This window comes from Diaphorina citri, unplaced genomic scaffold (assembly GCF_000475195.1).
Source record: "Diaphorina citri unplaced genomic scaffold, Diaci psyllid genome assembly version 1.1 scaffold704, whole genome shotgun sequence".
Classification (NCBI taxonomy): Eukaryota; Metazoa; Arthropoda; class Insecta; order Hemiptera; family Psyllidae; genus Diaphorina; species Diaphorina citri.
In genome coordinates, this window is record NW_007378137.1 from 66738 (window position 1) to 82022 (window position 15285).

Genomic DNA, 15285 nt, shown 5'->3' on the forward strand with positions numbered 1-15285 from the left:
TTTTTGTGAGAAGAGGAGTTTATAACGACCACAGAAAAAATATTCCAGGATTTCCTGGTAACCCTTCGCAGCCTATCACGCTGAGTAATTTGTATGATTACTCCCTGACGATATATTTTAATTTGATTATTTCGTTGATTCCTACTGAGTCTTCGTAATAAATTAGCTTGACCTCCTCGATGTCCTAGTAAGTGTACTTCTGAAAGTGTACGTTTTAGTAAAGTGGACTGTTGTCTTTTTGGTGGACGCGTATCCTGTAGACATAGCAAGGTTGCCCATACGGGGAATCGTGTGGGGTGTAACGGAAGGGGGAATCTCGGGGTTAATTATTTCGAGGGTGGGTGGTAACAAGTACACTTCTTATGATGTAATATACAGTTTGAAAGATTCCATGCTCTAGCAGTTCATTCTATTAATATGTATTGATCTCTATTGTAGGGGGGCTATGTGGTATACGATAAATATAGAATATCGATGTATTATTTTTTTTCAAGAGGTTTGACAGAGGGAACTGTAACTTCTATGGTCTTATCGTCCCGAAATCGAAGAGAGAAGGAAGACAGGATAGGAGAGAGCCAGCCGTTCCGAGAACGAACATTATCCCAGCAGGATAAAATCCGCCCCGGGCGGGAATCGAACCCGCGGTCTAGCGCTTACAAGGCAGACGCACTACCAACTGAGAAGAGTGAAAAGACCAGAAGAATCGGGTGCTTTCGTTGGAAAAGACCTCCATTTTACTGTAATGTAACCCCATTTTACGACACAAAGTTACATAGTAAAAAAAAAAAAATAAAAAAAAAATAGCTCAACCCAAAAGGGGATTTACCCAAGATTACCTAAGAATTACCTTTGGAAGATCACAAAATTCGCAAACCAATCATGTTTATTAACAAAAATAACGTTTTAATGATAGTTGTAGTTACAACGTTACAAAATTACCGAGTTAGTTACAACAAAAAATAACATTTAATAACATTTACAATGTTTTAGAAACAAAAATAACAACACTTGATTCGGTAGTTCAAGACAAACTATTTGGGGCTCACAAATAGAGTAGGTAGGTACATAGGTAATACTTAACACCTACAGGTACCTATCTACACATACCTACATAGGTATATCTACCTACTTAAAGATATATTGTAGGTGTCAATAGTAGGTACCTATTTAGAATAAAATGTACGTAGGTAGGTACATATGACACATATGTAGATTAGAGACCTATTGAATGAATCATCTAAGTCTAACTGTAGACAAGACAGAAATACAACTACAAACTGATAACAGACAAGTTGGAGATTGAAATCAGGGCTCTAAACATGGAAGTACCGGGGGGGGGGATGGGGGGATGCTTAGCCTACAGCAGGGGTTCTCAAACTTTTTGGGCCGCGGTGCCCTAAATGACCGTTCAAAGTTGTGCGGTGCCCCTACAATGCCTAACCCATATGTGAGCTGGGTTGGGGCGGGGGGACGCTACTAATTCACCCCCCTCCCCCTCATTATCTCAAATTAAGAACAAATCCTCATTTATATGCTGACAAATGTTTTGATTATCGTTTTATTATGAATTCAAAAGAAACTGATGATTATTATTGGTACAAAAAAGAAATGGATCTGTCTGTAATCCGCCTACCCAAATTTTATTTTTTAATTATTACCTTTTTTTAAATTAAATTATACTTTATTTGTATCACTTAAAGTGTGCTAACATTGAATGAGATATGTATTTTTTTTTTTTTCAACTTTATTTTGTAGCCAAATTTTCCGTCTTTCTTCGATTTAATTATCGGATTCTTTCCGGAGCTTTACGGGTCTGGTTCTTGTCCTTCCTCCTGATTTTATTATCTCTTATTTTAATTTATTACCTTAATTTTTCCTTCCATTTCCAGATTTGGCTCTATTTTATACGCGGTCAAACTTTCTTGACTTGGCGGGGCGGAGCGCTACCGCGCTCCTTAATCCAAAATTTTTCTCTCTAATTTAATTGCCGATTTTTTTTCGGGGTCTAATGGTTCTGCCTCTTATACACCCACCTGAATTTTATTTCATTATCTAATTATTATTTTATTTTTATTATTTACACCTAATTATTGTTTTCCCTACAGATTTTTTTGTCGTATTTAGCGCTTTGACAATGCTTAAGGGCATGTCGTTCGAGGTGGAGATCCAGATTTTTACTTATTTTATGTCCAAAATATCCATCTCTCTATCCAAATTCAAATTAGTGCGAACTATTCCAAATTGAATTATAAATCCGGGCATATGAAATGCAATTAGTCGTTGTCGTTGTGAGGTTGTGTATAATAAAGGAAGGACGGACTTAAAATCACCGATTGTTTGTTTGAAAGCACTGCTACCTCAGTAGGTAGAGCTAAAGCTAAGGTCTTGAGACTCTTCAGTGATGGCGGTTTCCACCTCCTCAAATTATCTTAACCCAGTCTGTTTGCGACAAGTAGAAGATGGTTACTTAACCGCGTAGGTACTAGCTTTATGGTTTGTTTTCCTACCATTCCCGAAATATTCAACTTTGAAAACTGTCGGACGATTGACGTATTGTCTGAATACGATCGGAGGCGTGTTATCGAGCAGTGTGTGGACATCCTAAGCAAATCCCGACACATACTCAAGTATAATTACTATCTCAGCATATTCTCATTAATACCAAACTATAATCCCACACTAAATAAGACGAACATTTCCAATTTGCATTCCGCCACAGACATGTCAACACTGAATTTAACCCTTCTGGGTACGATTTTTGTGCGCTGGGCGATTGATTTAACCCTTTTGGGATTTGTTTTTTTTTTTGAAGCGGGCTGGTTGGTTTAATCCTATGCAATTGTCCAGACCCCGGATACCAACGACGCTACATGGATGCGGCTGGGAAAAGCCAGCTTCGCGGGGTTGCCCAAATGGTCAACCATCTGGATACCAATCACAGGAAAGTTTGCTTAACTTCGGTGAACCATTTGGAAAAACTGGTTCATTCAATGTGCTATATTGGCTCTGATTGAAGAAATCTTTCATGTACCTAATTTTTACAAAGAGAAATCTTCAAGGTGTGTCCACCTGTCCACACATAGTCTACGCCGTCGATCGACATCGGCCGGTCGACTATGTGTGGACACACCGTTAAACATAGATTTGGTTGAGTTAGTCAAACGAAGGACGAAAACGATTGGCATTAACCAGTTTGGGGTCACTTGGTTTTCTTGGTCCCTAACGTAGCAAAAGGGTTTGGTGTTCGGGAGCCAACTTTTTTTGGAACCAATTTGAGTACCCTAATCATGAATTCGGGTGTACGAGTAGGTAGCCGGAGATAAAATGGCAATAACTTGAAGAATTCGCCATAAAGATGAATTAGGCGAGGAGATCATTATTCAATATTCAAGGTGATACAGGGAGCTACTGAATTTATGGACATGATAAGGTCACTTCGCGAGTTTGAGATGGATTCCAAAGTCTTAAACAAATCAATAAAATAATACATCTGGAGAAAATCCAAAGAAACATTGCAAAAAGGGACGTTTAAAGAAATATTTTAAAACCCCCAAAAAAAAAGAGAAACCTCAAGGTGATACAGGGAGCTACTGAATTTATGGACATGATAAAGTCACTTCGCGAGTTTGAGATGGATTCCAAAATCTTAAACAAATCAATAAAAAAATAAAATTCCCACAGATCTGGAGAAAATCCAAAGAAACATTGCAAAAAGGGACGTTCAAAGAAATATTTTAAAACCCGAAAAAAAGAGAAACCTAAGAATGTATCAGAATGGAAATCAAAAGAACACTCAATTGTTGTTGTTACTTGTTTTGTTGTTCGTGTTGTTTTTGGAGGAAAATTCGGTGCGGCGATAGAAAGAAACACGTAGACAGGGATTCATAGTAACGTAGGAAATTGACGGATTCTCTCTTTGTATCGTTAATATCTCCGTAAATAATGATTTCTCAGAAAATTCAAGATAATGGGATTAAAGAGGACAAAAAGGGGTACTTTTCTATCAGGAGAAATTCAATGGGTTTCAGTGGAAACTTGAAGAAAAATCGAATTGAAAAAATGGTAGTTTTTAAAGAGACACAAAAAAATCTTTTTCTCAAGCCTCTGGTTGTGTTTGAGGGAGGGTTTTACCAAAACAAGGAATCTTATCTTTTAGTAAATTTTGTGTTCTTTTCAAAGGTGCAATCAGTTTTTTATTATCTTTATTGGTTCAAGAGATAAAGGCGTTTTAAGAGGACAAGGTATGAAAAATGTTGAAAAACAGAAAATCCCTCATAACTCCGCCCCTGTTGAAAATCGGATCTGTCCAGATAGCTTTTTCTGGTAGCCCTTTAGGTCCTACATCAACCCTCAAGCGTTGTACAGTCGTTCGCGGGACACCCTGTATATGTAGCATTAGCAGTAGTAATAATAGTAGTAGTAGTGGTAGTAGTGTTTTGGTAGTGGTAGTTTCATCAAGTACTGTATTGCTTTTTATTGTAGCTTGTAGACATTTAGCTTTTTATTGTATTTTTCCTTTTTTTTTATCAATTATGTAAACTGATCTCCTGTATTTTATTGTAAATGTAGATCTTTCAATTAAATTAAATAAATTTATCATTTATCATTTTTAATCGTATGAACGTATATTTCAACATCATATAAGAAAGTTGATAAAATAAAAATAATATTAATGATAAAATATTATTATTGTGTCCTCTATTTCAAGTTCCTAGCTCTTAAATCTCAAGATGTTTTGAATACAGGTAGATGCATACATATATGCTCGTACAAATGACTGAAACATTCTACTCAAACAGGTGGGCCAATAAATGGTACGTTTTTTAGGTGGGCGAATAAATGGTACACTTAGCCTATGGGTATGGAACTATGGAATGATACTCGGAAGATGGCCTAATCCAGAACCAGGTCGAAAGTTACCTTGTGGCTTCGTGGTTTCACCTCCTGTCATGCACGTATAGCAGGGCCGGATTAGCCCCTCGCGGGGCCCGGGGCAGTTTCAAAGGCGCGGGGCCCCAGTTTGGGCTGATCGAACTTAAAATTTTCAGAGCCGCAGGCGAAATTTTTCGAAAAGTAGGTAGATATGTGCCTCATGCTTTGTCACAAGTTAATTTTTGACGTACCTAATTCGTAGATATTTTCTTATCCTAATTTTCGCTGAACGCTAAAGTGAGCAAAATAAAATAGAGTGCCGCAGGCGAAATTTTTGAAAATTTTGCTAGATATTTTCTTATCCTAATTTTAGCTGAACGCTAAAGTGAGCAAAATAAATTAGAGCGCCGCAGGCGAAATTTTTGAAAATTTTGGTCCACAATCTTGAGAAATCCAGTCTCACCAAAAGTAAATTTTTCAGCGCCGCAGGCGATTTTTTTTTTCTTTTAGAAAAAACCCATAATATCTAGTGTAAGTCCTCAAAGCGCGGGGCCCCCAAAAGCGCGGGGCCCGTGGCAGTCTGCCATTCTGCCTTATGGGTAATCCGGCCCTGATTACCATAAAGCATAGATGAGTTTGATGAGTTCTTCTGTGATATTTGGGATTGATCATTATGTAATTCAATTCTAGTCATCGCAGTTATATTCCAATAACATAGGTATAGATTTTATTTTATTTAGCTCAGATCTTCTGGTAGGTAAATAGGTAGGTAAGTCATTTATTCTAGTCTTAAGTGTTCTTTAATGTTCTTTGTCTTTTGTGTTTGACTTGTGTTTCACAATATTGTAGAATGTTGATAAACATTAAATAAAGCTACATAAGTGTTTCGTCGGAATTGTGTTTCAGGGAATCTGGCAATCTGGAATAAAATTGGACTAGGGTTCTTTCTTCGGGCTAATGACCCGAAAAGTTGGGAACCACTGAAAGCTTTCAGCAGCTTCCAAAGAAGTGCGAGTATAGACTATACACCTGTACAGGGTGAACACATGTGCTGCTGCTGATACTTGACCGGACGAAGTGATCTGTACGTTTCAACTCTATTCTCTATCTCTACTATTTTGCATTGTATTTTGCGCATACTTTACCGTCTATGCCTCTTTTCTCTACGAGTATACCCTGTATCTTTCTCCTATTGGTCGCTGCAAGAATACCTACGGAAACCGACGGAGCACGCCGAACCAATTTTAGTTCTCACCCAAGAGGTAACACAGTAAGACCACCCTCTATCAAAATTCGAAGAGAAGAAAAAAAAATCCTCTTTTTTCAAAACACCCCGTAAAATAACCTGCAATATGTAAACACACCAAGCTGTTTTATTGGTACTTTCGTTAGCTAGTTATGACGAAAATTTCAGCAAAAAAGCTTCTGTGTAAAAAGCTAAATAACTAAGAAAGTTACCATCAGCACATTAGGAATTTCTTAATGAACTGAAAAAGTGTGTTGGACTGTGCTGGATTTTTGGGATTTTTTTCTCGAAAAGAGCGTTTCGTGGTGAAAAAAAAGAGCATTAAGGTTTGTCCAAACATAGTCCACGACCGTCAAGCAACATCGATGAACGGCCGTCCACTGTTTGGACACAGCTTACCAATGTGAAACAAATGTGAATCATCCACATAATCTATATTCCATTCCAATTCATAGGTTGGTAACTTGGTATATTTCATAACCTATAGTGTGTCCAGATCAATGTGACAGCAAAAAAATTGGCATCATTGTTGCCAAACATGTCACATGTGCAATGATAGAGAATCTTTAAAAGGGGAAGGTATATTGCACAGTGCTTCCTCCGACAGTGAAACAAAGTCAGGTAAGGCGATATACACCTCCTGTTCTGGAATCCAACCTCTGAACTTAGAGCTACCTCCGCATTTTAAAAGAGAGAGTTTATCAAAAATAGACCTTTACCTGAACTGCAACAATGTAATGATTTCCTGCAATCTGATTGGTTCCTTCATTTTGGGTTGATGACTCATTGCTGCCACATTGATCTGGATGAACTATAATAACAATTCAGATATTTTATTCCAATTCAGATAACTGGAAGACACTCACTAATTGGACCTACTTGTTATCATCCTCTCCAAGTTTAGCTATTTTAATAAGACAACCTTGTTTTCCATGACGTAGGGTTAAACTACCAAATAGTGGACACTAGGTACCAAATAGTGGACACTAGGTACTAGAGACGTTTCTATTTTGTCCTCGTTCGTTCGAATTAAACTATTTTGATAAGAATTTTGTTTAGTTTGAGATAATGGTCAAGTACAATATCATACATATTTCTGGACATGGTCTTCACTCCAGTCAAGTGAAGACCATGTCCAGAAATATGTATATTTTGATAAGAGAACCTTTTTTTTTCCTGAAAAGGTTTTATCGAGGGAACTGTAACTGTTAAAGTTTTATCGTCTCGAGAGAAAAGAGAAGGAAGACAGGATAGGAGAAAGCCAGCCGTTCCGAGAACGGACCTCATCCCTTCAGGATAAAATCCGTCCCGGGCGAGAATCAAACCCGTGGCCTAGCGCTTACAAGGCAGACGCACTACCAACCAAGCTTACTAGGCTGACTGGGGATCTTTACCCTATGAGGCATAGTGAGCAGGTTGTTTCCAAGATCGATCGCATTTTAATATAATAAGTTTTTATATTGTGTTCTTTAATCTTTATCAAGTGAATATAGGTACAATAAATACAAGCTGTTATTTATTCACTTATTCAGTACTGGATGCGATTTATTCAACATGTTCGGAATGCATCACAAATGATGGATTTGAAAACACAAATTTCATTCTATACTCGGGTTGTAGAACAAGTGTCTGCCTCGGTGTGTAACTGCCTCGGTGGCGTAGTGGTCAAGACGCTCACCTGGTAATCAGGAGGGCGTGGGTTCGATCCCAGCCGAGGTATGGAATTTTATCCTCATTTATTTGAGAATTTGACCACATAATAATGGAGCTAGGTGGTAGAGAACGCCTAAGGCGTTAACCTCGCCTAGTGGTTGCCTTCCACTCAAGAGTCGGAAGAAGAAGAAGAAGAAGAAGAAGAAGAAGAAGAAGAAGAAGATTGTTTTAACAAGAATGTGATCTCATTATTTCAGATTTAGACACCAGTTTGGATCCAAGCAGTTCGTCGTTTGACTCCCAGAGGTCGCCCGTAATGACCAGCTCCAGCAATGATAGCGGCATTGGCGGCAGTAGTAGTGGCATCAGCGGACTTGGCGGTAGCAACAGTGGCATTGCGGGAAGCAAAACTGCGCCTGTGTCCGCTGTTAGTTCTCCAGGTAACATAATCCATAATCTGGATTTTTGAAAATCTGATCCATAATCTGGATCGGATTTTCAAAAATTCAAATCCATTCTCGAGATATTCCGAGTGGCTAGATTTTTTGAATCTCTGTCTCACTGAGACTGAAAAGTCCCTTAACTCCCACAATATTTTGATTGCAAATAATGAACAACCTATGCATAAGGTCTTTTTTTTCTCCATAAATTTATTTTAAAAGGGGCACGACTTCATAAGGTCATAATTACCAACAACGGAAAATGATTTTCGAAAATTTGGCGCTTAGTTTGAAATCCTGATTTATTTGTGGTGAAGCTGAGAGCTTCTTCACAATTTTTGTTCATATTAAAGCATTAAGTACTAAGAGCCTCCTTTACTACTTTTGACATATCTATAATTTTTCTTTTTACTCTGGTAATGGCGCCACTGGTCGCTACTCGATTAAAGTAGCTACTCAATAATTGTCCTCACGAGGCTGAGTGCACCCCGAAATCCGAGCACAGAGCCGAAAAAAATTCGACCCCGCCGGGAATCGAACCCGGGACCTCCGGAGTGCAAGCCTAGTGTGATACCCACTCGGCCACGGAGGTTGCTCTGCTTAGTTTGAAATCAAAAACATTTTTACTTTCTATTACCCTTACATATAGGGAACCTATACAAGGTAATGAGAAAGTATTGCAATCGGTCCAATTTTTTTTTCTCTCTCTCACAGGGGATGAAAGTCGCAAGCTAGGTGGAGAGCCATTCCAGTGTGACCCGGCAGAGTGGACCCGTCTAGATCAGCTTCTACAGGGTGACCGGAACGACAAGCTGTGCACGTGCTGGTGTCAGAACTGGGCCGAGATTCACGTACGTCGAGCTACCGGGGATATATCGTGGGTGACGCGCATTCAGAACACCCCCTATACGAAGAGCTCCTCCTCGCATGCGGACTTGATCAAGCTATTCCTACCCGCTGTCCAGAAGGTTATTACCTATGAAATATATGGATGGGTAAGAGGCAGACCGGACTAAGTCCAAAAATCGACTTTGAGTTATCGATTTTTTAAACTTCGACTCCATTTTCTATTTAAACTTTGACTCCATTTATCTCAAAAGCTCAAAACGCCTTTTCTACTTGGTCCGCTCTGCCTCTATATGACCTTGTTTTGACTCCATTTATCTCAAAAGCTCAAAACGCCTTTTTTACTTGGTCCGCTCTGCCTCTATATGACCTTGTTTTGACTCCATTTATCTCAAAAGCTCAAAACGCCTTTTTTACTTGGTCCGCTCTGCCTCTATATGATCTTGTTTTGACTCCATTTATCTCAAAAGCTCAAAACGCCTTTTCTACTTGGTCCGCTCTGCCTCTATATGGCCTTGTTTAGTAAAATGTTTTTCCATTCTAGGGCTCGAGAATCAGAGCAGTTCGTAACACTCCTCCCATAGACCTGATGAGACCCCAGATGGATCGAGAACTCATGGGATTTCATCAGGAGCTAACGGAGACGTTGATGGATTTAATGGCCAGGTAATTTTATATAAAAAAAGTGTTATTTATCTGAATCTTTTTTTTTTTTAGAGGTTTGACAGAGGGAACTGTAACTGCTATGGTCGGTCTTATCGTCTCGGTCTTATCGTCCCGAAATCGAAGAGAGAAGGAAGACAGGATAGGAGAAAGCCAGCCGTTCCGAGAACGAACATTATCCCATCAGGATATTATTATTATTATTTTTTTTTGTCTTTAAAAGAGGGGAAATCGTCCCAGATTCCGGAAGAAAAATGGGGCGTTAACTGTGCTTATAACTTTTGTATGCACCATGAAACTTTGCAAATAAATTAAATCGTTTTTATTGTCTAAAAATTCTAACCTCGTGGAACATTGAACCCGAGTCTCTCGCGTGGCAGGCGAGTGCTCTGACCACTACGCCACTCAAGCTAAAAAAAAAAAAAAAAAAAAAAAAAAAAAATTTTTATTTTTTTATAAAAATTTTTAGCACCTAAATGGGAAGTATTGTGTTTTTTTTTTATCACCCATCCGATGAGGGACATACTACAGTCTACACTAAGGGATGGGCATGCTACGATACAGACCACATGCGTCTAATGTTGTTTAATTGTTACGAAATCAAAACGGCAGTGCAACTCTCATCTTAAATAAAAAAAAAAACCCATCTCCCTCACTCTCCATGTTGTTGTATTGCAGAAGCAGCAGGGCCGAGCGGTGAGGGCCTCGGGACCCCGGGTGGCCCCTTGGACACACTTACCATCACGGACCCGGATATTGCCCGTATCGTAGCGGATGCGTCTAACCTCCGCATTGATGAGAAAGAAGATGATGACGATGGCGTTCTCATTCCGGACCGTGCCTCCCTCCGAAAGAAATTCATCATTACCCTCCCCCGCGTCCCGCTCAAGCTGCCCAGCCAGCCCAAGTACCCCATGGCTTATATATCCTTGTCCCCGGCTGTGCAGTGCATTGTCACCGCACTCAAGTGTGACCTGGGTAATATAAAACAATAAATAAAGGCAGTTTCTTTGTGTTATTATATCACAACTTTGGTGCTCACTGCAGCATTGTAGGATTTCCCCAAATAACTCAATAATCCCAACATCCACTTTTTACCTACCATGCTGGCACCGGTCGCTATGCGCATTTATATATCAAAGCTACTCATTTTCCTCACGAGACTGAGTGGGCTCCGCAACAGCCAGGCACGGAATCAATCATTTGCATGATACAAATTTCTTGACCACGCCGGGAATCGAACCCGGGTCTCCCGCGTGCAAGGCGAGTGCAGTGACCACTACGCCATGGGAGCTGACTTCTCTGCCAATATTTGACCGACTTTCATTTTCTTTCAGACTGGACCATCGTTTCGTTCCTTCTCCAGGAGATTCCCAACTCCCTAAAGAACCGCGCTCTGGTGTTGACTCGCTACAATAACGACGTGGATGACCTTGCCGCTGCCCTGTGCAATATGATCCTCCTCGGCCCCTCCTCCAGTGGAGAGCGGCGTCCCCCCGGCCCTGATACCTATAGGTAATGGAAAGTAAACTCCTCACTGCGCTCGCCTTGTACGCGGGAGACACAGGTTCGATTTCGGGCGGGCTAAAAAATTTATATAATGCAAATGATTGATTCCGTGACTGGCTGTTGCGGGGCCCACTCAGCCTCGTGAGGAAAATGAGTAGCTATGTATAAAATAAATGCACATAGCGGCCTGTACCAGCATGGTAGGTAAACATTGGATGTTAGGATTATTGAGATATTTGGGAAAATGCTACAATGCTGCAGTGAGTACCAAAGTTGTGATATACATAATTACACAAAAATACAGCATTTATTTATTTATTTATTGTGTTTGTATTTCTCAGGAACTCCCCAGCTAGGTTTTCTCGGCTGGAGTTACACTGTCACGTATTTCCCGTACACACATCATAACTACAAATAATAATACATAATATAACTATGGTATTATTGGTAGATATGTAGATGTAGATATATTATGGTATTATTGGTAAGTCTTTCAAGATTGAACTTTCGACACCTATGGGTGTACGTCGTCCTTTGGAGAGATCGTGTTATTCGTGACTGTGATATGCAGGTGTGTGAATCACGACTCTCAATATGTTCAGCAAAGTGAACTGGCAAGAACATCACACGACTTTGTTTAAACCTGGACTGAAACTGTGAACACCCCCGATGGTTACACACCCGAATACCAACCACGCGCGACGTTGATTCAGGTATCTATTGGGAACTGATTAAACTGATACCTTCAATGTAATGTAATGTAAATGCAGTTTCTTTGTGTTATTATGTCACATCTTTGGTGCTCACTGCAGCATTGTAGGATTTTTCCCAATATCTCAATAATCTTAAAATCCAATGTTTACCTACCATGCTGGCACCGGTGTGTTTGTATTTCTCAGGAACTCCCCAGCTAGGTTTTCTCGGCTGGAGTTACACTGTCACGTATTTCCCGTACTGGCTTCACTCGCATCCTATCACACTGCCCTGGCCCCTCCTCTACAACAGCGCCTTATTAAGTGCCTCGAGTTTGGTGCAACCAAGGTAACTTTCAAATCATAGGATTCATATATTTGCTGTAACCAAAGCATTTATTATTATTATTATTATTATTTTTAAATGAACTTCTTGGTATTTATTACATATTTACTATAAAAAGTATAAGCCGTGGAAGTTGAGACATCACCCTGCTTTTTTAAGTGAAGTTAGCAACCATTTTTTTAAGATTTTTTCAAGCTGTTTCCAACAATATACAATACTCAAAAATGTTGATTTTTCGACTTGGTCCGCTCTGCCTCTTGGGTATTGAATAAATGTTGGCCTTGTCGTGTTCAGGTGACGACGGAGAGTGAGCGCGGGTATTCCCGTCAGGAGAAGTGCATCACAGCACTCACCACGTGTACGCTGGAAATGGAACGCGAGATGGTCAAACTCCTACCCGAAGTCCTCCTCAATCTGTCCAAGATCTCCATCACGACGAGTATTGCTATTCCGATCCTCGAGTTTGTGTCCATGCTGACGCGACTGCCCAAGCTGTTCTCCAACTTTGTGGGCGACCAGTATATGTCCGTGTTTGCCATCTGTATGCCTTGCACGAACCCGTTCAAGTATAACCACTACACGGTGTCCCTGGCACATCATGTGATTGCCGTGTGGTTCTTGAAATGCAGGTAAGTGAGAACCCGTTCAAGTATAACCACTACTTGAAATGCTTAACTTCACTGGTAAAGACACTCGACTGGTAAACAAGAGGGCGTGAGTTCAATCTCAGCCGAGGTATGGAATTAATTTCATCTTCAACTTCGTTTGAAAATTTGACTACAAATTTAATAGTAGCCTACTGCTGGGTTAAAGAGACTCTTTTTGAAGGGGTTGATTCCCTATTCCTATACTTCAAAACCCTCAATCTATACAACTAATGTAACCTAGGGATATCAGCGTGAACGACCTACTGCCCGTAGAGTTAAGGGCTTTAAAGGAAAAAAAAAAAAAAGAAGAAGAAAAAAAAAGACTCTTTAGTCCTATTGGAACAGTATACATAAACACCTTTTTTCAGCTTTCTAGTCGTGCTCTGATGTTATTTTGGCCACAATGTCTTGTCATTTCTCAATATTTGTCTTTTTTCCCCGCTAGATTCAACTTCCGCCGTGACTTTGTCCGTTTCATCACCAACGGACTGAGGGCAAACATCATCATTCCGTTTGAAGAGGGAATCAATCTGCTCTCTAAATCCACCACCTCCACCTTGGTCAATGAAGACTCCTCCAATCGGAAACGCAGCTCATCTCTCACGGAACAGGTAGTTTTTTTTTTTTTAAGAGGTTTGACAGAGGGAACTGTAACTGCTATGGTCTTATCGTCCCGAAATCGAAGAGAGAAGAAAGACAGGCCAAATACTATTCTGTTCTATTGTCTATTCTATTCTATATTCCATGGTCTATTCTATTCTATATTCCATGGTATATTCTATTCTATATTCTATTATTCTATTCTATATTCCATTGTCTATTCCAGTGGTTCTCAAACTTTTTTTGGCCGCGGAGCACCAAGCAACTGCTGTAAACTCTACAGAGCACCCCCCCCAACCCTTTAGGAATTTTTAAAAATAGAGAAAAAATAATGGAAAACACACTTGATGTTATAGTAAAATTTAAAAAATGTTGGAATTTATTTTAAATGCGGTAAGAAAAATGAAACTATGCGGAGTACCTGGAAGCTCTTTGTGGAGCACCTGAAAGCTCTTTGCGGAGCACAGTTTGAGAACCACTGGTCTATTCTATTCTATATTTCATTGTCTATTCTATTCTATATTCTACTGTCTATTCTATTCTATCCAAATACTATTCTATTCTATCCAGATACTGGGGCACTCCGATCCCAATGGTACACTGTCCGTCGTGTGGCCCCGTGCCCGTCCCCTACGAAGCGTTGCCGATCACTCTGCCCCCTTCTCCCCCCCTGCCCCTGGCCTCGAACGCTGAATGGCAACACTGTAGCTGCCCCAAATGTGGCCACGGCGGCGCGCGCAGAGAAACGGACACCATGGACACGTTCGTAGATTCCGCCTGGTACTATGTCCGGTATTTGGGTAATTACCTCAAATTAAAAGTCTTACCTGTGAATCACTACTGCTAGAACTAAGCTTGGTTCGGGATGATATGAGGGAGTAAATGTACAGCGGGATGAGTAGTTTATTGAGCAAGTGATGTGTGAGCACCTGGTTGAGAGCTTCTATATTGAGGGTGAGAATGTCATTCAGGTAGTGGAGGTGATCCAAATGTTCGGCTACCAGATCAGCCAGACGGTTCTCGTTATTGTGACTGAAATTGAGAAAAAGAAAAGAGGAAAATTTACAGCAAAACTGGAAAAAAGTTCATTGTCTTCTCTTACTTGCAAAAAGTCACTAGTTTACTTTGAAAAAAGTCTCTGATAATAGTCCCTGAAATGTAGCAGTAGCTTAAAAAAAATCGAGTCGTGTGTAGTGGGAACACTCCAATTTGAATCACATTACCTACAGGACATTCAGAAGAAAAAAAAATCGGATGAAACTCACGACATGTGGGACATGAGCCTTTAGTTATTTTGGAGGATTCCAGGTAATTACTAGGTCACGGTTTCGATTCTGGGCCAGGGTGATCTTTATTCTAAACGGAAAATCCTTCGATTTCGGGCTGATAAGACCTTGGTAGTCACAAAAGATTTTTTTTTTTTTTAAGAGGTTTGACAGAGGGAACTGTAACTGCTATGGTCTTATCGTCCCGAAATCGAAGAGAGAAGGAAGACCTCTAGGGTACCTACGAAAGAAAAACAAGCAGATTCTATAGTACAATAAAGTATTCACAATATATTCTTGGTAGGTAAATTATTTTGAGATATACAATAAAATATGAATTGAATTGTTCAGAAATTAATTGCTCAGAGAAAGAATTTGTAAACGTTTGATATACCATTGAATTTAAAATAAAATAAAAAAAGGCACTTGTGCAAAACATGTATAAACAGGGGCTAGAATTTGAAAGTCGGAAAATTTAGAGTACCGGGAAGTGGGCGAACGTCAAG

The 15285-nt window shown here is 39.9% G+C and overlaps 3 protein-coding genes across 3 annotated transcripts in view; 2 read left to right on the forward strand and 1 right to left on the reverse strand.

The window, feature by feature from the left end:
* Positions 1-7524, reverse strand: part of LOC103511343 — a 68928-nt gene extending 61404 nt beyond the window's left edge. The window contains exon 1 of the mRNA XM_026825128.1: positions 7513-7524. Within this exon, the coding sequence (XP_026680929.1) occupies positions 7513-7524 (12 nt within the window). The remainder of the gene's footprint in view (positions 1-7512) is intronic.
* Positions 7525-8016: 492 nt separating this feature from the next.
* Positions 8017-9727, forward strand: LOC113468315. Its single transcript, XM_026825129.1, has 3 exons — positions 8017-8211; positions 8926-9206; positions 9602-9727. The coding sequence occupies exons 1-3, from the start codon at positions 8088-8090 to the stop codon at positions 9725-9727; spliced, it is 531 nt and encodes a 176-aa protein (XP_026680930.1). The 5' UTR covers positions 8017-8087.
* A 666-nt stretch (positions 9728-10393) lies between these two features.
* LOC103511344 (tuberin-like) lies at positions 10394-14207 on the forward strand. The gene is made up of 6 exons (XM_026825130.1): positions 10394-10698; positions 11058-11235; positions 12129-12270; positions 12562-12896; positions 13360-13525; positions 14085-14207. Exons 1-6 carry the CDS (start codon positions 10635-10637, stop codon positions 14205-14207), a joined length of 1008 nt encoding a protein of 335 aa, XP_026680931.1. The 5' UTR covers positions 10394-10634.
* The last annotated feature ends 1078 nt before the right edge of the window (positions 14208-15285 follow it).

What these genes read in the sequence shown, in the direction of transcription:
- LOC113468315 (XM_026825129.1), top strand. Translation starts at nt 8,088, where the DNA reads ATGACCAGCTCCAGCAATGATAGCGGCATTGGCGGCAGTAGTAGTGGC. An exon ending in GTCCGCTGTTAGTTCTCCAG is followed by an intron (nt 8,212 to 8,925) that starts GTAACATAATCC and finishes TCTCTCTCACAG; the next exon opens with GGGATGAAAGTCGCAAGCTA. An exon ending in CCTATGAAATATATGGATGG is followed by an intron (nt 9,207 to 9,601) that starts GTAAGAGGCAGA and finishes TTTCCATTCTAG; the next exon opens with GGCTCGAGAATCAGAGCAGT.
- LOC103511344 (XM_026825130.1), top strand. Translation starts at nt 10,635, where the DNA reads ATGGCTTATATATCCTTGTCCCCGGCTGTGCAGTGCATTGTCACCGCA. An exon ending in GTGTGGTTCTTGAAATGCAG is followed by an intron (nt 12,897 to 13,359) that starts GTAAGTGAGAAC and finishes TTTCCCCGCTAG; the next exon opens with ATTCAACTTCCGCCGTGACT. An exon ending in GCTCATCTCTCACGGAACAG is followed by an intron (nt 13,526 to 14,084) that starts GTAGTTTTTTTT and finishes TATTCTATCCAG; the next exon opens with ATACTGGGGCACTCCGATCC.